The sequence below is a fragment of the Trachemys scripta genome, chromosome 7, assembly GCF_013100865.1.
Source record: "Trachemys scripta elegans isolate TJP31775 chromosome 7, CAS_Tse_1.0, whole genome shotgun sequence".
Classification (NCBI taxonomy): Eukaryota; Metazoa; Chordata; order Testudines; family Emydidae; genus Trachemys; species Trachemys scripta.
The window spans coordinates 37,801,362-37,826,014 of NC_048304.1; the positions used below are offsets into that span (position 1 = coordinate 37,801,362).

A 24,653-nucleotide genomic window follows, 5' to 3' on the forward strand; every position below is an offset into this window, starting at 1 on the left:
CACAATAGAGAAAAATGGCTGTAGTGTCCTCACTGCCTGCAGAAAACACTTTGGGTCACTACCTGGGAATACAGAAATAATCTTGGATCTACTGTGACCGTGAAGTTATGAAATATTTTGACAAAAGTTGGGTATATGCACTCAGTACATGATGCAGACACAGTCTCCACCTTTTCCTACAAATGCCTATAGCCATGAATCCATTACAGACTATACCTAAATTGTGACCTATTATATCAGTATAAATTGAGAGCAGCTCCACTGAATTAAAGATGCGGCACCTTATTTTATTTGAACTGCAGTGTCTACATATTTATATCTATGAAAGATAAATAGAAATAATATGATGGATATAAATATAGTTTACACAAACTCATGAGTTAAAATGGATGATAGCCCTAGAAATTTTAGAATACTAAAATATTGCATGTAGTTAGCATTCAAAGAGATTTAAATTCCTTTTTGTAGTTTTCCAAAGCAGAATGCTGGGTAACTGTTTTTCAGAATTTATGGTGGTGATGACCATCAGCCTTTGAGCAATAATTACTAATTGGGAGGGTATTTCCCTGCTGTTAATGACTAGCTGGAAGATTTGAAGGTCCATGGTGAAGCTGAGGGGCCTTTAACTCAGCTGGTCACTAACTGACAGGAGATGCCAACTTAGAGGTCACTATTGTTATTTTAAATTTTTGAAAATATGGAACGATGTGAAAGAAGAGAGTAGTTACCAGTTGTGTTGAAATGTTAGAAGGTGAACTGCACATTGCCGTGGATACACTGATCTGTTTATAGCATTTTTCTTTTCCTAGCAGCTAAAGAACAGTAAAGTAAACCAGAAAGTGATATTCTCTCACAAAATTATAGTAGACTCACAAAATTTATGTTGAAATTCTCAAAAGTCAAAATTAATTAATTTTAAGATCCCATGTTGGGATACCTACAGCCTAACTTTCCTGTGTGCCCATAACGTCTAGTGAAGTCAATAGGAAATGGAGGTATTCAGCACAAATGAAAATTAACTCCTAGGTGTCTCAAGTTGGGCTGATAATTGAGGCAACCCTAAAATAAGCCATTTTTTGAAAATGTAAGGTAGAGTCTAGACCATCTTAAAGGGACGTATGTGATGTAGGACTAGAATTTTAAGAATCCTTTCTGCAGGCAGGCAGGTAAGCAAAGAAGGAGGATGGAGAACTGTGTAAATGGGAATTTGCAATCACAAATAATCCCATTTCCCTGGGTTTGGGGGATGCAAATCCCTTGGCATGAACAGAGAAATTGGAATTTAAACAGTGTTACAGTTCTTGCTTTGGGAGACATGAGATGCATTTCAGGATGAGGATAAAATATTGAACCAAAGTAAGTCTTAGACTACTGGCTCCAAGATTTTAGGCTTCATGACTTTGTTCCATTAAAAAGAAGTAAAGAAATGGTCCCTTCCTTGAATAGCATGCACTTGCAGGATTAGTGTGTGAAAATGTCTGCAACATGAAAAATGTCCACAATTATCTACAATATTTGCATGCATACACAGAGATTCTATCTGCTGTTAGGTGAACAACTGCTCATCTTGCACACACAAATGTGCATGTATGTGCATGAATTAGAAGCCTTTAAATTTTCTGTTTAACTTTCCTGCCTTCTGTTGACTTAAGGCAGCGCTTTCAAATAATTCAATGTGAATTAATTGGGTAGTTACCACAAGGAAAGTGGAACATATAAAAATTAAATGATGCAAAAACAAAACAAAATCTTCAGTCTAATCAAAAATGAAATCTTATCTAACCCACCATCCACGCAGAACAATATTTTTGTATCTGGAAAAGCAGAGGTTAAGTATTTTAAATCTCTGATTTGTTTTATTTTAATAGAGAAAATGTTTCTAATTTAATCTCCCTAAACAAGTCCTGGTATATCTCCCCCTTTTTGCCTCTTTGGAGAGACACCAAGCTTTGAAAGATTTCCAATTTAATCTCCCTAAACAAGTGCTGGTATATCTCCCCTTTTTTGCCTCTTTGGATGAGACACCAAGCTTTGAAAGATTTCCTTCTAATGCTTGCATTTGGATCCTTGGATAATTCTAGTGTCTTCTGTGTTGGCAGAATTACAGATGTCTTTGGGCCTGAACCAAGGTTATGATGCTGCTGTGCTGCTCTGTGCTTCTGAATGCTGTTGCTTTTCTCCTCTTCTTCATTTGAAAATTCCTGACAATTTTTACTCTTTATACACTTTAGTGTGGCTATTTAGTAATTATATGAATGTGTGAAAAAGTAATTTATTGGTTTCTTAGGACTTCTTCAGTGGTAAGCACAAAGCTTAAAACAACCATATTAGGCAAAGTGAAAAATTAACTTTTAAAAGTGGCTAGTCTGCATGCACTGAATCTGCTTCTGAGAGTTTGGAATAAGATTTTTACTACTAATATTTTACACATTTTTATTAAGCTTTTGTACTCATACAGTACTAAAGTGACTAAAATGATCTAAGCACATCTTCTACAGAGGTTATTACAGTTGCTTGAAACAAGCCATTGACCTCTCGTGTGGCAATTTATGGGTAATTTAATAGAACGATCCTCCTTTTCTGACTTACATTAAGGGAACCTATTCACAAATCCTAAAAAGAGGTAAAATACTATCAAAGATCTGGTTTCAATTAGCAAAAGCAATGCAGTTCAGCGTGTGCACTTTTGTCCTTTCATAAGGCCGCAAGTTTGGAGCCCTAATGTCCAAACCTTTACTTCCTGAGTTGTCCTAATGGCTTCCATAGAATTACTTATAAGAGGGAGGAGTGCTATTCAGAAGAGTAAGAATTAGCAGGATTAGGATCATAGTATGTAGAATCACTCACTGCTGGACCCCACCTTATGGTATCTAGGTGCAAATGGTGAAGTAAAGATGGAGTTTGATCCCTCAGTCTGGATTTCAAGGCATTTATGTCAGACTCCTGGCATTACTTTAACATAGCTTGTGTGTGTGAATAAAGCAGATGAAGCCAGTTCTGCTTGTCAGCTTTAGTTATTTTGCATTCTAGTTGTCTGCATTTGAATTCTTGGCCAGTTAGAGATAAATGTTTGATTTAAATTGGCATTGACTGGGAGGAACTCTGACCTGTACTTGCTTATGCTGAACAAACTACTTTGAAAGTTAGGAATTCAATATGAAGGACAAAATACAAAGTTCTTTTCTTGTCTTGGCTTGATCTCTTCTCTTCCTTCTTATACATTTGATCCTTTGCACTGATTCCCCCTGAGAGTAGAACTGGGACACTGTCAAAAACTTCATTACTAGAATCCAGAGGGACTCCGTTCTCCCATCACTGGATATTAGTAATGGGAGTTACTAATATCACGTGAGGAAAAGATCTGGCTATACTAGCTACTAATAAGGAAGTAGACAGTACCAGGATGTTAAAAATTCCCTCCCTTTGTTATTTTAATAGTAGGAGTGAAGACTAAAGAGAATCCCACTTTGCTTTGGCTTGCTTTGACATTAATTCTTGGGGCGGGAACAAGGTGGGTGAGGTCATATCTTTTATTGGACCAACTTCTGTCTCTCTAATATTCTGTTACTGACATGGCTACAACTACATTGTTGTTCTGGCTTAGTATTGTTAATTCTTGGCTTAGTATTGTTCTGGCTTTAATGCAACCAGTGGCATTAGCAGTATTGTCCTTAGTAGGCTGTGTAGTGGGGGGTCTATAAGTAATTCCTTCCAATATACACCTCTACCCAGATATAACGCGACCCGATATAATACAAATTCTGATATAACGCGACAAAGCAGTGCTCCAGGCAGGGCAGGGCTGCACACTCCGGCGAATCAAAGCAAGTTCGATATAACGTGGTTTCACCTATAATGCAGTAAGATTTTTTGGCTCCCGAGGACAGCGTTATATCAGGGTAGAGGTGTATCTATTAAAAGTAATTCAACAGACTTCAAATAAATCAACAGGATTGTCATTAATCTGTCAATGTATCACAGAAGCTTTCATTGTGACATTGAAAAAAAATAATGCAAAAAGAAAAGAAAATCTCTCTTTTATAGGTGAATTATATACAGTTAACTCACAGGATGTTATGCCCATAAAAACAGGGGGACAGATTTTCAGGTGAAGTAAACTGTCATAGTTCCATTGTCAATAGAGCTATGATAATTTATACCAGCTGATGATCTTTCCCAGGAACTTTTATTCCTGTGTACACAACTAATTAGGTAAAGTAACCCCTTGAAAACATACATCATTCCTAAGGAAAGGTAGAAAGAATTTTATTACCTCCTCTTGAGATGAAAAATACATTCTTAAGAGAAGAGGGAAAATCTGCAAACTCTAATCTTCTGATAAAGGAGGAAAAACAGCAAACTGTTCTATTATGCCATCATACACCAACAGAGGAGCAGTTTTTATATAGCCACCCCCATTAACTACAGTCTGCATATTCTGGAAACACATTCCAGTTTACAGTTTGATATATACTTGAAATTGCCCCAGAACCTGGAACTGCTTAAACTCCAAACTAGAGATCTGGATTTTCATTCCTTCTGCTGAACGCAATTTCAATGAATGCATGGTTTACGTGTTTGTGCATGTACTTCCAGATCCTGGCAAGGGCACTTGTCCTCTCATAGATTATACCTACCAACATAGAGCTAAAACTAGTCAGAATACAGATTACAGGTCAAATTAATATTATCTTTGCAGCATCAATCTGTGCTTATTTTACAGATACTTAACAAACTGCTTTGTCTCTAATGTTAAGCCACTTATGCAATTTCAGGATCAGAAGAGTAATTTGTTGTTGATTTTCATGAAACGAGGGGGAATTAGAATATTTATTTAAAATGAGAAAATCTATGTCGTTCTTCAACTTAATTACAATTAAACTGTAATTAATTCAGATGAGATTGTTTAAACTTCTCTAACCCAACATATTTTTGTATGCCAAGTGATTGCTTGCCTTCAGATGAGCTACATTATTTCACTCAATCATTCTAAGCAATTTAACACTGTGCTCTGCTCCCAAGTCTACTTCCATTCAGAAAATATAGCATAAATAAAAATATCCTTAAAATTAATCAATTTCAGTAGGGGAGACATAATTCTCATGAGAACTATATATCGGTTTAACTATAAAGCAACAAGTTGAAGAAGAAAAAAAGAAAATGAATAAAAATTTCAAAGTTTAGAAGACCAAAACCTATTCCTTAAAAGTTGCAGAAGTGGTATCTCAAGAGAAGTTTAAGACAGGGAGGTTCCATCAGAGCAAGCCTCTCTCTCATTTTTCTTTCTTCCTTTTCATTTTTTACATTTCTTTGGAATACAGATTTTTGGTAACCTACAAAGGGACTTTTTCTAAAGGCTGAAGTAATTCGAAGTTTCTGGAATATCAAAGCCACATGAACAGGGCCCCTGCTGTTGGCAGCCATTCATGAAGGCTGCCTCCCTTTGACTTTTCAATGATCAGAATTGTGATTACAGTCTTCCAAGATTTATTCTGAAGGGTATACAGAAATATATATAGAAGTTGGATGCCTTCTAAGCTACTGTGGCTTCCATGAAAGGCAGTTAAATTTCTGCAGTAAGCTTCAGTAGACTGAGACAAAAACTAAGGACCTAAAACAAATAAAGATGGATGATCAGTCTCTGAGAATACTAGAGGCCATTAAGATTTGAAAAATTTATTCTGCAGCTGTGCAAGTAAGATGGCGCTGATGTATAAATGTTGATTAAGGGTCTTGATTGTGTGGTCAGAAGACACATAATTTATTCCTTTCCAAAGTACTGAATAGTATTAAATAAGTGAAAAAGATTATCTTTTGGATTGGGTGAAAATTACATTGTTCCCACTGAATTGAAAATGAAAACAAAGGGTGAACAGGTATGTAATCGTGATACAATCCAATTTGTTACATTACCACTAGTATAGACTTAGTTTTAGTGTCTATTATTAGAGCTGAATAGCTATCATTTTAACATTCATAGCCATTTATTTTCAAATACAATAGTATATAATTTTATCTTGTATTTTAATTCTCTTCATATAAGAATTGCCAAACTAATCTAAGAATTACAGGAAAAATGTCACTTCTGCCTCCAAATTCAAATGTCATGTTTCTCATTTGGACACAGTGAAACACATTTTTCATGAAGGTAAGGGTAGATCAATACAAGAGGTGAGGGATTTATAATGGAAGTGCTGACAGACTCTTAACTACATCTTTGTACACATGGCATTACATTTCATTTTAATTTATTTCTCCAGTGCTGAATAATAGTTTATAAATTCATTAGAATTCAAAGCCCTTCATAGGCTTTTGTCTCATACCATAGCACCCCTTCCACTCTTACAGTGATGACCTCCACGTGTGCTTCTCCTACAAATGTATTCAGCTGCTTCCTTCCATGCTGTCTCTTACCCCAGAATTCTCTCTTCAACCTGTCCATAAGACACTTACCTGTCCTCCTTCAAAACCCTCCCCAAGAACCACTTCTTCCATGACATCTACAATAAACTGGCCAACAAACAATGGCTTGGTTGAGGTGATAGCTATGAGGAGAGAAAGAAATATGTAGGGCCAAATTTTCAATAGTATTCAGTTCTTATTTAGGAACCTAAATGGAATGGCTAGATAGTCTCTCAATAAGCACTGTGCTTTTTTTGAAAAATCTAGCCCTTAATGCGTATATAAAGTGTATACAATATACATATTAATATACACATACAACTCTCTCTATGCTACCTGTTGTAAGGCAAAAAAATAAAAACCGAACTATGGATGGATCCATCACCCTAATCACTTTGTAATTTGCATCCCACTTTTCCTCCCTAGATCTTTGATCTTAGATTTCAAGTTCTTTGTGGCAGGATTGCCTCTTATATGGGTATGTACAATGGGACCTGCACCTTGTACAATGGGACCCCAATCTTGGTTAGTGCTCAAATACTCTTGCAGTAAAAATAGTAGTAACAACTAGCATCATATTGGAGAAAAATGGTTTAGTGGAATAAGTTTTTGCAAGGCTATTGGATAAAGACTGATTAAAAGTAGTGATGAGTGAACCTCAAAATATTCAGATTTTGAGTTCTGTTAAGTATCCCAAAGTCTGGCTAGTTAGCTAAAACTTACGAGAACTGCCCCTCTGGAGCCTACAAATCAAGTGTTGAAATTTTTCATGACAAGAGACTTTTTCCTGATATGTTGGTATTTCTAGTTCTGGTCCCAGACAGAGCCCAAAAATTCCAAGAAAGTGTTTTCTAAAAATGAATTTTATAATCTGGACATTTCTGAACAAACCACTCATTTTATCCTAGCTGGTTCATCCATCCCTAGCTGAAAGCGCATTCCTCAGAAGGAATGGAAAACTAAGTCTCTAGTTCGGAGATTAGGCATTTACCATTTTCTGGGGCAGTTTCAATTATTTAAAATCCCAGATTGTAAACTAAGACAGAAGATAAACAGAATGTGTTTCCATAATATGGAGACTGTATTTCATCATGCTAAGACACACAGGGAACCTGTGAAAAGCTCCACTCCATGCTACACAGGGGATACTGATTCCCAGGACAGACTCCAGCAACACTGCTTCTTCCCCACACAGCAGAATTGCGGTGGTTCTGCATCATCTATGGTCCTCTGTGCCTCTAGAAGTGCTTACAGGTAGGACTTGCTCCCTATGTGCACAAAAAATGGTTCAGAAACCTCCACTTAGAAGATCTTACTGTCCTGTTCAGCAACTCTGTTATTGTTTCTGAAGCACTGGAACTTATTAAAATCAGGCTTTGTGCTCTGGAGCTCTGTCTTTCTAAACTCTGATATATTTATCTACGAATCTTGGATGATACAGTATTTTATCACTGAAAGAATTAATTATACAATTTGCATAATTTGCACAGCCAATGTTTTGAATGGGATTCCATTCATCACTGTAACGACGCTTGACTCTGTAGTTCAAAGAAATTAATACAAATAGCTAAGCAGAAATTGGAATAGACAATCTGTACACCTCATGGAGGAAAGCCCTACAGTTTCAATTAACCAATGCTTAGATCAGTAGATCTTTCTATTATCACAGGACAGAAACTTCTACTGCTCTTCAAAATGCCTTTCTACAAACTGGGAAGAAGAGACAATGGAATATTCTTGTGTGTCCTGGAAAGCATTCAACATGAGTTAGGGGAATTCTGAACTAAAACCAGCTTGTATTTCACTTTAATTTCTCCTGTAGAGTAATATAATGTGATGTTGGCATACATGGCAACTTTCTTGACCTCAGTAAGCAGTTTGAGTGTGCTCAGCACTTTGCAAGCTATTGCGCCCTAAGAGATCTTGGGAGAGATTTTCCAAGGCACAAATGGGAGTTAGGTACCTACCTACCTTTTGTGCCTTTGAAAAGCTTCCTCTTTTATTAGTTATTTTATGTCAGCACTGGCAAAGTACAGAATAAACCAATATAAATACTTAATAAAGCAATGTTAAACTTAGTGCTCCACATGGCTGTATGTCACTGCCCTACAGAAGCTTGTGGTTATATTTGTACAATGTGGATGGAATGTTTTTAGCCAGTTATGGCATTTAAATAAACTGAACATTTGTAATTCAAATGCTAGATCCCTCACTACACTAGCTCATGGAGCTGTTGGCAATCCTTTTTTTAATCACCTGATTTAAGAAAATAGCTCATAAGTTTGTAAGTGTTATATTACTGGATCACCCCTTTAGTTAACTGCCTTTTCAATTAATAGATAACTATACATTATGGGAGAGCACACTGAAAACAGGAGAGCGAGAGAGATAAGAGCACTTAATACCCTTGAAGTTTACCTTGTACAAGGCAATTATTTTATTCACCTCTGGTCTATAAATATCAAGACTGTACAAAGTTGTATCAATTTTTTTTTCCAAACTTGCCTACCCAGATGGGCCCTTGCCAGAAATTAATTGCTATCTGACCAAAAGAGAGTAGGAAGAGGTTTAAATGGAAGTAAGTGTGACAGCCACAAAATATTAATTAGAAACTGTTGTCACTGCAAGATGTATTTGGGGGATCAACATCTAAAAGGAACACCAACTGGAAATATATAGACATACTGACCACAATAGCTTTATCCTCTGTCCATTTACAATTTTTGCTGAAAGCTAAAGAAAAGACAGTATGGCCAAATGCAAAACCCATTGTAATGGCGCTGAGTAAAATTTTGAGTCAGAAGCTCTAGAACATTTTACTATCATGTACTGAAAATAACATAGCTTTGAAATGTACTCTCTCTCATATATGGGGAAAGTACTTTACTTACTATATATTTATTCAGACCAGTCTGGATATATGTGTTCTTGATTACACTGTCGTTGTAAATGAGCCAGTTTTGGAAAAGAAACTCCACTAAGTTCAAACATGTCACTTATTGAAATTACCAATTAACTAGGATGAACAACAGAGGGCCATTTTTATCCCTTCCTGCAATTTCTCCAAATAACCAAGTTAATCTGCACAAAGTCCAACTCAGTTTCCTCTTTGAAGGACTAATATAGTTTTGTCATGTATGTACCACTTGCTGGCCCAGCAACCAAGGGGGATTAATGCAGGCACTGTCAGCCAATGCCAATGTATGACTGGGCATCAAAATGGCAGATGAAATTCAATGTTGAGAAATGCGAAGTAATGCACACTGAAAAACATAATCCCAACTATACATAAAAAATGATAACAGCTAATTTAGATCCTACCACTCAAGAAAGATCTTTGAGTCATTATGGATAGTTCTCTGAAAACATCTACTCAATGCGCAGCAGAAGTTAAAAAGCTAACAGAATATTAGGAACCATTAGGAAATGGATATATAATAAGACAGAAAATATAATAATGCCACTATAGTAATCCACCACTATATAAATCCAGAGTACACCCACAACTTAAATTCTGTGTGCAGTTCTTATCACCTTATCTCAAACAAGATACATTAGAATAGAAAAAAGTACAGAGAAGGGCAACAAAAATGATTAAGGGTATGGAACAGCTTCCATGTAAGGAGAGATTAAAAAGAGTGGGACTTTTCAGCTTTGAAAAGAGTTGACTAAGGGGGGAAAGCACCTGGCATTGGCCACTGTGAGACAGCAGAATACTGGGCTAGCTGGATCATTGGTCTGACCCACTATAGCAGGGGTGGGCAAAATTTTCCACATCTGGGTATGGAAATTGTATGGTGGGCCATGAATATTCAGGAAATTGGGGGTTGGGGTGCCGGAGGGGGTGATGGCTCCGGCTGGGGGTGCGGGCTCTGTGGTGGGGCTGGGGATGAGGGTTTGGTGTGCAGGAGGGTGCTCTGGGCTGGGACCAAGAGGTTCGGAGGGCAGGAGGGGGATCAGACCTGGGGCAGGGGGTTGGGGCATGGGAGGGACTCAGGGGTGCAGTCTCCGGGCGGTGCTTACCTCAAGCAGCTGCCAGAAGCAGTGGCATTTCCCCCCTCCGGCTCCTATGCGGACGCGCATCCAGGCAGTTCTGCACGCTGCCCCATCTGCAGGGGCAGGGGCAGCGTGTGGAGCCCCTTGGCTGCCCCTATGAGTAGGAGCAGAAGGGGGGACATGCTGCTGCTTCCGTGAGCCATGGAAGCAGGGCAAGCCCCTGACCCCACTCCCCGACTGGAGCTCAAGGACCGGATGTGGCCCCCATGCCATAGTTTGCCCACCCCTGCACTATAGCCATTTTTATGTAATGCTGATCGGCAATCTCACAGCAGCTCGGAGAACAAAAGGACTGGGAGGAAGAGGGGCAGAGTGGAGCGAGCATGCTGGAGAATAGAACACCTGCCAGCAAGCTGCTGAAAAGCTGCTCAGAGACAGCACCCTAGAAGAGCATGACTGGACCAGTGGGCTGAAGAGCCTACAGAAACCAGAGGGAGGTAGGAAGGAGCTCAGAGCATGGCTGGAGTTGTCAAACCCTGATTCAGCTTGCCTAGCTTAAGAGCCCTGAGCTGGAACCCAATGGAGTGGGTGGGCCTGGGCTCCCCTACTAACTCCTCAAGGGACTTAAGAACAGACGGGATTTTCAGACCTTGTGGACACCAGGAATTGACTAACAGCCTTGCCCCAAACTGAGTGGACTCAGGTGCAATGCTCCACCTGGCCAGAACAGGTGCCATTGCAACCGACACCCCAGTTCACAAGGTAAGATAGTTTTGTGGAGTACAATACACAGGTTCAGAGGTTTATATCGAAGAGAAACATTATCTAAACTTGTGTTGCCAGATGTCAGTCTTCACAGAACATCCATAAGAGAGTCAAAATTTAACTATTTAATTAAAGTTAGTAAAAAGATATTTAGTATTTTATAAATAGCAAATTAGAACACAGGCTTTTACAGAAGTATTATTTTTTTCTTATCTTGTGAGGCAATAAGGGAAGCATGGAGCAGACACAGCATGGTAAGAGATTTTCATTAATATTTGGGAAAGAAGGAATACAAATATTCTTAACATTTACCTAAAAATGCAAATAAATGTACATAGCAACATTCAACCTAAAATATTACAAACTGATTTATAAACTATATGGAAAACATTTCACCCACAAGTGAAATTCATTCTTCTCCAAGGTGGAATGTGGTGCTATTTAACACCACACATCAACACTATCTCAGAGTATGATCCTAGTGAACCAAGCACAAGTCTGGGACCCAGGAACTTCTGAGTTCCAATTTTGATGCCTCAGCTGACTCCATGTATGGGGCTGGAGTATTTTAGCTATTTTTCATCTCAATTTCCCCATCTATAAAGTGAGGATAAGAATATTTTATCTTATAGAGCTGTTATGAAGCCTGCTGTACTTAGCACTTTTACCATGAAAAGTGCTAAGTACTATTTCTACAGTGATAAGGTGGGAAAGAATTTATATATAAAATAACATATTCGGTGCAAAAGGGAGAAGGAGCTTTAGGTAGATTGTGTATAGCCCTTGTGTACTAACTTCAAACACATTCACATACCTAGATTCTTCATAAGGGACCAATCACTATATGGCAGGGAAAGTGGCACTACTATGATAAAACAACACAGTAGCAACTCCAAATAGTGACCGTTTCAAGGTATATGGAGGAGAGAAGAAGCCAAGTCAGTATTGCTGCAATTGAGACCACTTTTTAAAAAGAACTAGACATGGGGGAATCACATGTTATAATCTCCTTCTGCACCATGAGTGGAGAAGTAGGATTGCATAAGCCAAAGAATGCTAAACCAGGAAGTGCTTGTGGTTAAAAACAGAAGTAACTGCATGAATAAGAGGTTTTACCAGACAGCTAGACGACACTCATTGAAAAAATTAATTTAAAGGGAAGAAAAAAAGAAAAACAGGAAGAACTGGAAGGGCCAGACACATTTTTGTGTGTGTGTTTGAATCAGACTTGAAGAGAGCAGTAGTACAGAAAAGTAAAGAAAAACTACTCAAGTCCCAGATTTTCTTTAACGAAGTATCCTTTATTTCCTTTAAAACCTCAAGTTAGACTCCCTTCCGCAACGTAAGTTAAAAGGCAATATTCTCTCTCTAAAAACTAAAAAAACCAACACACCACTAAACATGGACTCAGTTTTTCCCTTAACTTTAACACCCAGAGTAATGGGTAAATGATAGAAAAAAGTTGCACTTCCTGCCACATATAAATCCAAGGGGCCCCTTTTGAGACAATTATAGATTTTGTGTGTATGTGTGTGTTCCTCACTGAGAGTAACAAGTATAGCTTAATAAATAATTTAAAAAAACTTCTATTTCCACAGGAGATGCAAAGGAGAATGTATCTTTAGCAAAAGTTTTATTACCTACAAATACTGTGTGTTATTTCAGAATTATGGAGCTATTCTCAATTGCAGCCCCCTAGTGTCCTCTTTTATATCTAGTGAGCTCTTTTATGTGATATCTTTTATTTTAATAAGCAGTGTTAGTGAGGACACCTAAACCTGATTCTGATTTAGACCTTTTCCATAATACAGTAAGAATTAATGCACACCATCTACAGTACCTTTTATGTGGAAGTATATTAAAGCACTTAAAATCTGTGTTAATAAGTGGGTGCATAACTCATTTGTAGCTGATTTCTGGTCTACAATTTAGAAGAAGCTGAACCATGGAATTTGCTAGTCACATGTGAAGAACCCCTTTCTTTCCATCCAGCTTATTTTCTAAGCCTACTATGCTCCCTTCTAGGACCTAGGAGCACAGTATCATGCAAGGATTCATGCTCAGATGCTGCAGCTATCTGTATTATGTTGATTAATGCATCTATTTTTCTGTGCAAATAAGCAGGAAATGAAAATTGCCTGTCATTAGCTGAGGTTGACCTCTATATTGCTCTAAAGAAAACAACCTGGTTCTTATTATAGGCTTTCATGTCTTTCCTTCCTTTAGAAATGGGCTTAAGCCATCGTATACATAGTATGTGTTCACCCTTTACTTTCTAGAGGAAGGCATGAGTCTTGTTTAATTAGTTACGATGAAAAGCATTTCTACTTTAAAAGTGTTACACAAATTAATTTCATTTTTCTCAGATCTAATTTCTGAGAGACCTTCCCCTACTCTAACTTGAAAATATTTTTAAGTGTCATGTCAACACTGCTTCCTTATTCAAAAAAAAAGAAGACATAAGAATGGCCATACTGGGTCAGACTAACAGTCCAGCTAGCCTGTATCCTGTCTCTGACAATGGCCAGTGCCAGATGCTTCAGAGGGAATGAACAGAACAGAGCAATTTCGAGTAATCCATCCCGTCATACAGTCTCAGCTTCTGGCAGCTGGAGGTTTAGGGATACCTGGAGCATGGTGTTGTGTCGCTGACCATACTGGCTTATAGCCATTTATGGACCTATCCTCCATGAACTTATCCAATTCTTTTTTTAACTCAATTATACTTTTGGCCTTCACAACATCCCCTGGCAGTGAGTTTCACAGGTTGACAGTGGGTTGTGTGAAGAAGTTCTTCCTTTTGTTTGTTTAAACCTGCTACTTATTAATATCATTGGGTGACCCCTAGTCCTCGTGGTATGTGAAGGAATAAATAACACTTCCCTATTCACATTCTCCATACTATTCCTGATTTGACAGTCCTCTGTCATATCTCCCCCTCCCCCATAGTTGTCTCTTTTCTAAGATGAACAGTCCCAATCTTCTTAATCTATCATATGGACACTGTTCCATAACCCTAACCATTCTTGTTGCCCTTCTCTGCACCTTCTGCAACTCTAATATATCTTTTTTGAGATGGGTGACCAGAACTGCATGCAGTATTCAAGGTGTGGGCATTCTATGGATTTCTATAGTTCAGGGGTGGCCAACCTGAGCCCGAGAAGGAGCCAGAATTTACCAATGTATATTGCCAAAGAGCCACAGTAATACATCAGTAACCCCCAGGAGCTCCCCCCCTGCTCCCAGCGCCTCTCGACCACTGGCAGCCCCGCTGATCAGCGCAACCCCCTCCCTCCCGCACCTCCGGATCAGCTGTTTCGTGGCATGCAGGAGGCTGGCGGGGGTGGGGGAGGAACAAGGGCACAGCAGGCTCAGGAAGGGGGCGGGAAAGGGTGGATTTGGGGGCAGGGCCCATGGCAGAGGCAGGGGTTGAGCAGTAGCGCCCACCAGCACATTGGAAAGTTGGCACCTGTAGCTCCAGCCCTAGAGTCGGTGCCTATACAACAGGGTTCTCAGACTTTTGTACTGGTGACCCCTTTCACACAGCAAGCCTCTGAGTGCGACCCCCCTTATACATTAAAAACACTTTTATATATTTAACCCCATTATAAATGCTGGAGGCAAAGCGGGGTTTGGGGTGGAGGCTGACAGCTCGCGGTCCCCCATGTAATAAACTTGCAACCCCCTGAGGGGCCCTGACCCCCAGTTTGAGAACCCCGCTATACAAGGAGCTGCATATTAACTTCTGAAGAGCTGCATGTGGCTCTGGAGCCACAGGTTGGCCACCCCTGCTATAGTGACATTATGATATTTTCTGTCTTATCTATCCCTTTCCTAATGATTATTTATAGTACACATTAGCTAAAGGTTTCTTTCTTGATGATACAGATTGAAATAAATAATTTCCCCTCTGCACAAAGCAGCTAAAACATGGAAGACATCACTAAAGGCAATACTTGAAGTCACTCGTTTACTCTGTTTAACAAAAGTTACACATGGAATTTGAGAAATAGCTATTGAGGTGCAGCTATTTGCCATCACAAGAGATGCAACTTGGATGCCTGACCTTATCGTCTTCTCTCTTTCTAATTTTCTACAAGATATTCATATTTCTATCTTGCCTGCCATGGTCTTGCTGAATACTTACTGTGGTCCGTTTCATTGCTACTCTGTATTTCAGGGGCCCAATGCACAACCCTTTGAAGTCAATGGGAGTTGAATCAGGCCTGCAGATTTTTCAAAGCTCACTAGTGGATTTAGGCAACCAATTCTCATTTAAGCTAATGTTTGTCTCAACAGAGATTTACAAAAGAGTTGAGCAGCTACCAATTCCTACTTAGGCACCAAAAAGAAGTGGCTGATTGGGAGCTGATGGGTACTGAACCCTTTTGAAAATCTGGCCTGAAAATTTTAAAACAATGTGATATATTTTGGTTGGTTGAAAATGATGTAGTATTTACATGACAGGCTATGCCCTGTACCTTTTTTTTTTTTTCAGGTGTTAACTTAGTCTTGAACAATCTTGTACTAACAAGCTTTAAATGCTACTGAACATTACATCTAATGTCCAAGAGAAAAACATGGCAATCGGTTACAATTATTTTAATAAATGGGAAAAATGTAACATATAGTACTGATGGAAAAGTCATGCATACGCTTCTTTGCAAATAAAAGCTTTTTCCTCCCTTGCAGTAATTCGTGCAAAAATATCCAGTGAAAAGGTGGTTCCTGCCAGTGATGACCCGCTTGACACTCACAAAATGATCCGGTATGAAATCAAACAAATAAAGGTACATGGAATCACTTGGTTATTTTGACATTCAATACTGATGACTAATGTACCAGGGCATAAATGATAAATTTCCCTTAAATTGGGAGTAGGATCTGGGTTGGCCCGCAGCTCTTTTTTTCTATTCATGAATTATTTGCCAACTGGCTGATTTTGATAAATGTATTTGTTATTTATAACTGTTTGATGAATACTGTATGTAAACATATTTCAACCTATGTATTATTTGAAAAGTATTCATTATGCATCTTTGATTATTTTCTGCCTGAGGTGTATGTTTGGTCACCTAAGTGTCAGGGCATTATTTCTACTTTCTGATTGGAAGACACACAACTTACAAACAGGCAGGCACTTACAGCAGGAATAGCAAAAACCCTTGATCACATATGAACTGTGGTATTTGCAGAAAAATCAGTCCCTTACTGGATATTTCTACAAAAACCTACCTGTATGAATGTTCTAAGGAAAGCAAACAAAAAGTAGGAGTGCACAAAATCAAAAGGTGATTCAAACCTGGGGAAAATGTTCACAAAAAAGTTTTTCCTACTATTTGTCCAGCTCTACTTACAGGATACATTCATTAATGCACTCTTACATGGACAAATCCTGGTCCCAACGGAGTCCTTGACAAACTCACTGATGTCAATAACACCATGACCGGCTATAGCCTGAACAAAAAAATTGTACGGTGAACTCTTCATTTTGAAGAAAAATACACTGTTTTTCTTTTTGGTGAGTGGCAGTAGAAAGATGGGTGACCACACTTTTTAAAATTGGTTACTGCTAGTCTCTTCCAGAATCTAGTTTTGGAAGAGCAAACATGACAAATATATATAGAGGAAGCACAGGAACTGACCTGCTCAAACTGGTGGTGGAGGTACAGATACCAGCAGGCAACAACCTTAATGATGATGCTAATCACTTTGATTTCCAGGACAACATTGACAATCACAGTTTGTACTAATGGGTCTGTGCACGACTCCATGGACCAGTTCAGGAAGAACAATGTTTACCACACTGGCCACAGAGCCATTTACCTAGCTGCACTGATTGAGCTGCCTGGCAATGTGCTTCCTGCTGCTCAATGCAATTCTTAAAGTCGTGGACACCCACCCTTATGGTGTGGCACCATGCAGTATGATCAATTGCCAGTTGCTCAAAGGTTGAGTCAGAAATGTTCTTTTTGTGCAGATTTTGTTTTAGGGTGTCTTTGAAGTGTTTCATCGGCCCTGAATGCTTACAATTGCTGGAACATAATTGGAAATATAAGACTTTTTTCGATAAACAAGTCTCAGGCATATGAATTACATGTCCAGTCCAGGGCACAGATTAAATGAGCCTTGATGCTGAACAAACCAGCTTTCGCCAGTACTTCTGTTGGAAACCCAGCCCTGCCATTTGATGCCCAGCAATTGTCATAGGTGTCACAAATTGAAACTGTCAAACTTTTTAATGTGCTGTTGATAACAGGTCCATGATTCACACCTGTACAGCAAAGATGTGAGCATTACAGACTTTGATTTCTGTCGATAGACAGATTCTGTGTTAATGATTTCCATCAAGGATTGGTTTAGGAAGATCCATGCAAGAATCTTTCCAGCCACAGAGATCAAAGAGATACCATGGTAGTTACCACAGTTGCTCTTTGATCCTTTATGCTTATGGATAGTGATGATGTTGGCGTCTTTCAGTTGTCGTGGCCTGGTTTCTTGAAGTCACATATGTAAGAATACCTCAAAGCCTGTCAATGAGATTTCCTCCATGTTTTAAAACTTCAGCTGGATTGGTATCGGGACCAGGAGATTTGTTATTTTTCATTGCTTGAACAGCCTACAACACCTCAGCTCAAGTGGGTGGATTGACAAGTGCATTAGATGTGGGCAATTTGTGGACATTATCCCATGACTCATCAGAAACAGTAGTTCACTAAAATGTTTTGTTCACACCGCTGTTGGTGGATGGCACTGTGATCTGTGATGAGATATTCATCATTAGCAGCTATTAGTAATGTCAAGGAAGATAGAGCAGAGCTATACACAGCTTTAACCGCCTCATAGAAATCTTTGGAGTCATGATTATCAGTGACCGCCTGTAGTTTATCTACTTTACAGTCAAGCCACATACTTTGCATTTGGCCGAGTTTGCATTGGTGCATGCTGCAGGCTGCCCTAAATCTGGCCTTTTTTGTCTCAGAGAGCGGGTCAGCTAAGAGTGCAGCATGCCCTTATCGCTTGACATCAAAGAGATTCGATATTTCAGAATCACTATTGTTGAATCAGTGTGGATGACAGTGTTTTGTACAATCAACACAATCCACAATGGTGTTACAGATTGTGTGTCACAAGGATACCCATATGGTAAATGTGTCATTACTGATCATTGGAAGAGTTTGTAAAACAGTAGTTAGCTGTGTTGAAAATTGTTCGGCAATTGACAGATCTTTCATCTGGAAAATGTTACACACTTAACTGACCGGTGTTTTGGCTAAATAGAGCGCTTTGGCTAAACAAGAGGGTGGTCAGTCCAACAATCAGCTCAACATAATACCAGAATTATGCACACATGTCCTCCTAGATCATGATGTCAGACCAACCCATTGTCGATCAGATGCCACTGACATGAGCAAATGCGCATCCAGGTCATTTTTATTTGTTGGGGAGTTGGAAGACAATGTTTGTAAAAACTAGATGTTACTTGACCCATGTCTTCAGCAGAAGTAGGCCGGTGCAGTTCATCTTGCCAACCCCATGTTTACCAAATATGCCATGCCATGTAGAAATCATCATGACCAACACAAGCGGTCAAGTCACTTGAAATAATCAACTAGTCTCTACAGGGAATCAATAGAATCAGGTCTTTTAGTTCAGAGTAAAATTGCTCTTTACCCTCATGAGAGTTAGGCCTGGTCTACACTGGGCGGGGGATGTCGATGTAAGATACGCAACTTCAGTTACGGTACCGTAGCTGAAGTCGACATATCTTATTCCGACTTACCTCCCGTCCTCACGGCACAGGATCGACAGCCGTGGCTCCCCCGTCGACTCCGCTACCGCCGCTCGCTCCGGTGGAGTTCTGGAATCAACGGGGAGCACGTTCGGGGATCAATATATCGCGTCTTAATGAGACACGATATATTAATTCCAGATAAATCGATCGCTACCCGCCGAAACAGCGGGTAGTCTGGACATACCCTTAGTCATTGTCAGTGAGTAAGCACAGATCAATGAAGCATAACATCTACCTTTCAAGGGCAGTCGGAGCATCATCAGTCTGTCATTTATACCAATGGGTAGGCTCTCCAAACAAGAGACAATATTCTTTCTGATTGCAAAGATGATTCCTGCCTTTTGTGGCTTGTTTTGTGGGCGTCCCTTCCAGAAGAAACTGTACCCAGAACTCTGCTCTCTCAGTTGTCTCTCTTCAACACGTTGAATCTTGCTCAGTGCCTCAATGTCGATACAATATCTTTCAAGCTCTCGAACAACCAGAGCAGTTCACCTGGCAGAGGATCAATTTGGTTTGGATGATCAATAATGTATGAACATTCCACATTGCAACAGTAACACAAAAGGAAACTTTTCAAGGTTTGTTTGAATTTCGACTGCATGATGGGACACCCTCGAGCCAGGGTAAGCTGCTGAGGGCAGTTCAGGATGAGCAATTTTGGGGAAATCTTTTCTAGCCCCTTCCTCAGATTGAGGTCAGCTGTGCTGTCCCTAAATAGAGCAGTCATGTCAATCAAGATGCTGCCACACTCTGGTGTTACCCCAGGTCAATGCAGAGTGACCATATTCTTGACCAGCCCACATGCAGATTTCAAGACTATGACTCTCAGCAACGTTCATCAACTGTCACTTTTGCCCAGGGCCGGCTCCAGGCACCAGCCCACCAAGCTTGTGCTTGGGGCGGCACCTGGAGGGGGGCGGCGCGGTGCTCCGTCTCTGGCCGCCGGGGAGAGCGAAGCCCCACCCGGGCTCGCCGCCCTTCCCCCAGCGCTCTGGCTACCGGGGAGAGCGGAGCCCCGGCCAGGCTCTCCGCCCTCCTCCCGGGGCTCCAGCCGCCAGCGGAGCCGCGGCGGGCTTGCCGCCCTCCCCCCTGCGCTCCGGCCGGTCGGGGAGATCAGCCCGCGGCCTGGCTCGGCGACCTCCTCTGCTGCACGGGGGAGGGCAGGGGGCAGCGGGAGGCTTTTTTGCCTGGGGCGGCAAAAAAGCCAGAGCCGGCCCTGCTTTTGCCATTCCCCCATTGCTGCAGGATTTGTTGGATTGTTGAAAGCTGTGCGAGAATTTGTTTAAAGTGAACAAGCAGTTGTACACCAATTCACACACTCTCTCGGCCAACAAGACCCTTTCCAGTGGCAAGGTGTGACAGGGTACTATTGGTAGCACTCAGGTCACTGAGTTTGCTGCAGCACTGGGAAGAGGGCAGGCTTAGTTGAAGCCAATTATACACTTTCTGTTGGGGGATTATGAGCACATGAGTGCTAATCACTGGGTTAATGATGTAATTGGGAAGATATGAATGGATGGAACAGGAAGCAAGGGGGAACTCAGAAGGAAAGCTCAGAGGATGAGCCTGGGCTGAGCAGGGAAGGCTGGGAGGGGCATCTCTTTGCTGTAAACCTGAAGTACGCTGTGTTATTATGTAAGAAAAGAATAAATACACACCTTGGTGAAAGATAACCTGGTGTGTGTTTGTGACCATAAGATCACCCAAACCAGCCAGGCAGTGAAGTACACTGGGCAGTGGCAGAGATGCCAAGTGACATAAGGTAAACTGAGACAACTGAAAGACTTACTGGCTACAAGTTTATTTTTGGAATGACCTTCTCTTAGACCAGTTGCCCAATTGCCCAGGCTATTGATCCTGGTCCACCTGGCCAGAATCCCATTAGCCAGGGCATTTCAGAGTAAATCCCTGCAGGCCTTCATGTCTACTGTAGTGACCTGGAGAGCAGAGCTAACTACCATAAATCACCCTGTAAGGCAATCCCCTGTTTGTCCTGTTTCCACAGTCCCAATACATGGTGGAGGGGTTGGACTTAGCGAAGGCCACTTTTTACTGATCATTACATAAGAGTCCTACAGTTCTATTTATTTTTAATTCCCATTTTTCTGCTGTAAAGACATTACAATGGATAAGTGCTACTTGAAAATGAGATTTAATGGATTTATTTCTCTTTCATATAGTCTTATGTATTGTCACATTTATTTGGCATCGTGTTCAAGTTGCAGAATGGAGCGTTAAAACATTTCTGTCCCCATATATTGTACCATACCTTTCTCAATACTAAGACTGATTAAAACCTTTCTATGAATTTGCCTTGTAAAACTGATTTTTATGTTGAAAGTGAAATAGATCTGTTCCATAACATTTTGCCTTTAAAGGAAAACTTTGTGCTATTTGTGCTTACTTCACAAACAATCTAAAAATTTAAAAAATTAGAAGTATTACCATAACTACTGCACGACTACTGGAAAAAATTATTAATGGACATTTATCTAGTTTTGTGAACAAATTTGCGTCAACTGCATTTGAACTTTTTTATTCACACCTATGAATTTTCTAGTGTACAGGTCTCAAACTTTTGTATACATCCTAACACACAGATTGTCTCATGGACACTTAATGGTGATCAAATGACATCCCAGTGGCAATTGCCTCAAGGAAAAGCAGCACTATGAAAGTGTTTTTAGCTTCCTTTAATGCAATTTACAGCTGGAAATAAATCTGGTCAGAAATTTTCTACTGGAATGATTTTCTGACAGTTTCTGATAGTTTCCAGAAAACTTAAATTTTCCATAGGAAAATTTAAATTTAAAAAAGTATTAATTTAAAATCAAAATGAAATATTGCAATTTGATCTTTTTGACCTGAATTGGAATATTTTGTTTTTTGAACTGACCCAAAATACGTTGCTTTGAATCAGTTCAATAAAACATTAAACTAAATTTTCCTATGAGGGATACAAGGTGTGTGAGGTAATATCTTTTATTGCATCAACTTCTGTTGGTGAGAGACACAAGCTTTCGAGCTTACATAATGCTCTTCTTCAGAGCTGGGAAACATACTCAGAGAATATGTCTATACAGGAATTAAAAACCCACGGCTGGCCCAGGTCAGTTGATTCAAGCTCACAGGACTTGGGCTTCGGGGCTGAAAAATTGCTGTGCAGATGTTTGGGCTCAGGCTGGAGCCCAAGCTCAAGGACCCTGCAAGGGGAGAAAGGTCCCATTCCTCAGGCTCCAGACCGAGCCTGAAAGTGTACACAGCAATTTTTAGCCCTGCAGCCCGAGCCCTACAAGACTGAGTTAGCTGACCCCTGCCAGCCGTGGTTGTGCTTTGGGGTTTTAGTCTTGTGTAGCTGTAGCCACAGTATCACAGCTAAATACAAGGTGGAATAGATTATTTAGCGTAAATAGTGAACATATTTCAAGGCACAGTTCATGGTGAAGTGGCCTGGTAATGACCCTCCACTCACAGATGGAAAAGGAAGGGACGGAGGGAAAAAAAGAAAAAAGGGGGGATTGTTAACGGTTTATAGATTGTTGTAATAAACCTTAAATCCAGTGTTTCTGTTCAGTCTATGATTTTTAGTGTCTAGCAAAATTTTGAATTTAAGCTTCTAGGCTCATCTTACCCACCAGAAGTTGGTCCTATAAAAGATATTACCTCACCCACCCTGTCTCTCTAATATCCTGGGACCAGCACAGCTACAACAATACTGCACAAGGTTGTAGTTCCAACCCCCATTCTTTCCTAGGGAACAGGTTCCCCTGGAGAACTACATCTCCCCTGAGGCAATATTGTGATTTCTTCTGATTGAGCTAGATGGTGCAGACCCCGCATGCATTATGGGAGATATAGACTGGCACACAGGAGAATATAGGGGCTGGGACTACAGCTCCGATAATGTAATGCACTATAGGAACATGCAGTTTAACATTGAAATGATTCAAAATGAAGCATTTCAACAAACCAAAAAGAAACATTTCAATATCAGGAATGCTGAAATGCTTTATTTTTATAAAAATGCTAAAACAAAATGTTTCACATCTATGAACTGATTTTTTTTTTTTAATTTCCATTCTGTGAAAAATTTCAAAGTTTCAATTTTTTGTCCCTTTTTAGGACAAATGTTGAAATGTCAGAATTTCCTATGCACTGGAAATTCTAACCTCTGCTCAGCATTAGCTGGAAACAAGGAGGAGAAGCTAAAACAATGGAACCAGCCAATTCTCTGTGTCCCACTAGTTACACAGTCAAGATATGTTTTTCTCTATATTTCTGGGTTCACTTAAGAAGTTACAGGTTTTGAGTACAAGCATCTATGGTAGACAAGTGTATCTCAAAATCATCAACAGAGAATAAACACACTGTGGTTACTGAAGAAATCTTCTTGTTAAGATTTTATATAGTAGCTTGTGTATTGATTTCTAAGGCCAAATTCTCTCTGAATACATTTTAAAACAACAACCATCACCACGTTTGCCATCTTCTCAAAAGGATATTAGCTGATTTTTAAATATTTCTTTATTCATATACATACGTTATAGAGATTCCTATTACATCTAGCAGGACTTTGATTTTACAAAGCACATTCCCCTGCAAACACTTAAGCAAGTGAGTAGTCATACACATACAAGTAACCTCTTTGACTTGGGCTCAATTCTATTTTATACCTTTTGTCATTATTTCTCAATCTACAATCCAGTTCCTCTTTGATGGCACTCTGTGAAATTTCTGAAATCCTTTCTTGCACTGTTGGAGCCTTTTCCAATTTCCCCAAAATGTTTAATAATTAGAGGACACAATCAAAAGCACTGAAGTCAATAAGAGTTTTTCATTTAACTTCAGTGAGTTCTGAACTAGGCCCTGAGTGGGGAAACAGTCAGTTAGGAATAAGCACACTACTGCTGTTTATTTTTTAAGAAATGTTTTAATGGTGCTACAAGCTGATGCAGCAGGGAAAGAGTTCACAATTTCTACCTTCTGGCTAAACTTGAACTAAGATCTGAATCTCAGGACTCCACCCTGGAACATCTGTTGTTCAGCTGGGTTAGAGCCAAGCTGTTTATTACAATATTTATTAGTGAGAGTGAATAGAGTTTTTGTTTTAAGTGATGAAGTCCTATACTCCCAAGTGCAATAGCCAACATGAGATTTAGCAGAACTGCACATTTTATGGAACAGATATTAAATTCAATATGCAATTTTTAACAAATAGTTATAAAACCATCTTTGCACTTGCTTCCTCTCTAAGCCTGATAAGAAGTTACCTAATCTGTTGTGTTCAAAGTATTAGAGCGACAAGGTGGGTGAGGTAGTATCTTTTATTGGACCAGCTTCTGTTGGTAAGAGACACAAGCTTTTGAGTTTACACAGAGCTGTTCTTCAGGTCTGGGAAATGTACCCAGAGTGTCATAGCTAAATACAAGATGGAACAGATTGTTTAACATAAGTAGTTAACAGATATTTCAAGGGATCATTCAAGGTGAAGTGGCCCATTAATGCCTCTCCAGTGATATATATGATATATGCCATCATTTGCCAGCAATGCCCCTCTGCCATGTACATTGGCCAAACCAGACAGTCTCTACGCAAAAGAATAAATGGACACAAATCTGACATCAGGAATTATAACATTCAAAAACCAGTAGGAGAACACTTCAATCTCACTGGTCACTCAATAATAGACTTAAAA

At 39.8% G+C, this 24,653-nt stretch overlaps 2 protein-coding genes across 2 annotated transcripts in view; one reads left to right on the forward strand and one right to left on the reverse strand.

Moving 5' to 3' along the window:
• The window catches only part of SYN2 (synapsin II), a 424,624-nt gene that overhangs the window by 111,898 nt on the left and 288,073 nt on the right, over window positions 1-24,653 (reverse strand). The window lies entirely within an intron of this gene.
• Window positions 1-24,653, forward strand: part of TIMP4 (TIMP metallopeptidase inhibitor 4) — a 45,180-nt gene that overhangs the window by 11,293 nt on the left and 9,234 nt on the right. The window contains exon 2 of the mRNA XM_034775493.1: window positions 15,856-15,953. Coding sequence (XP_034631384.1) covers window positions 15,856-15,953 — 98 coding nt within the window. The remainder of the gene's footprint in view (window positions 1-15,855; window positions 15,954-24,653) is intronic.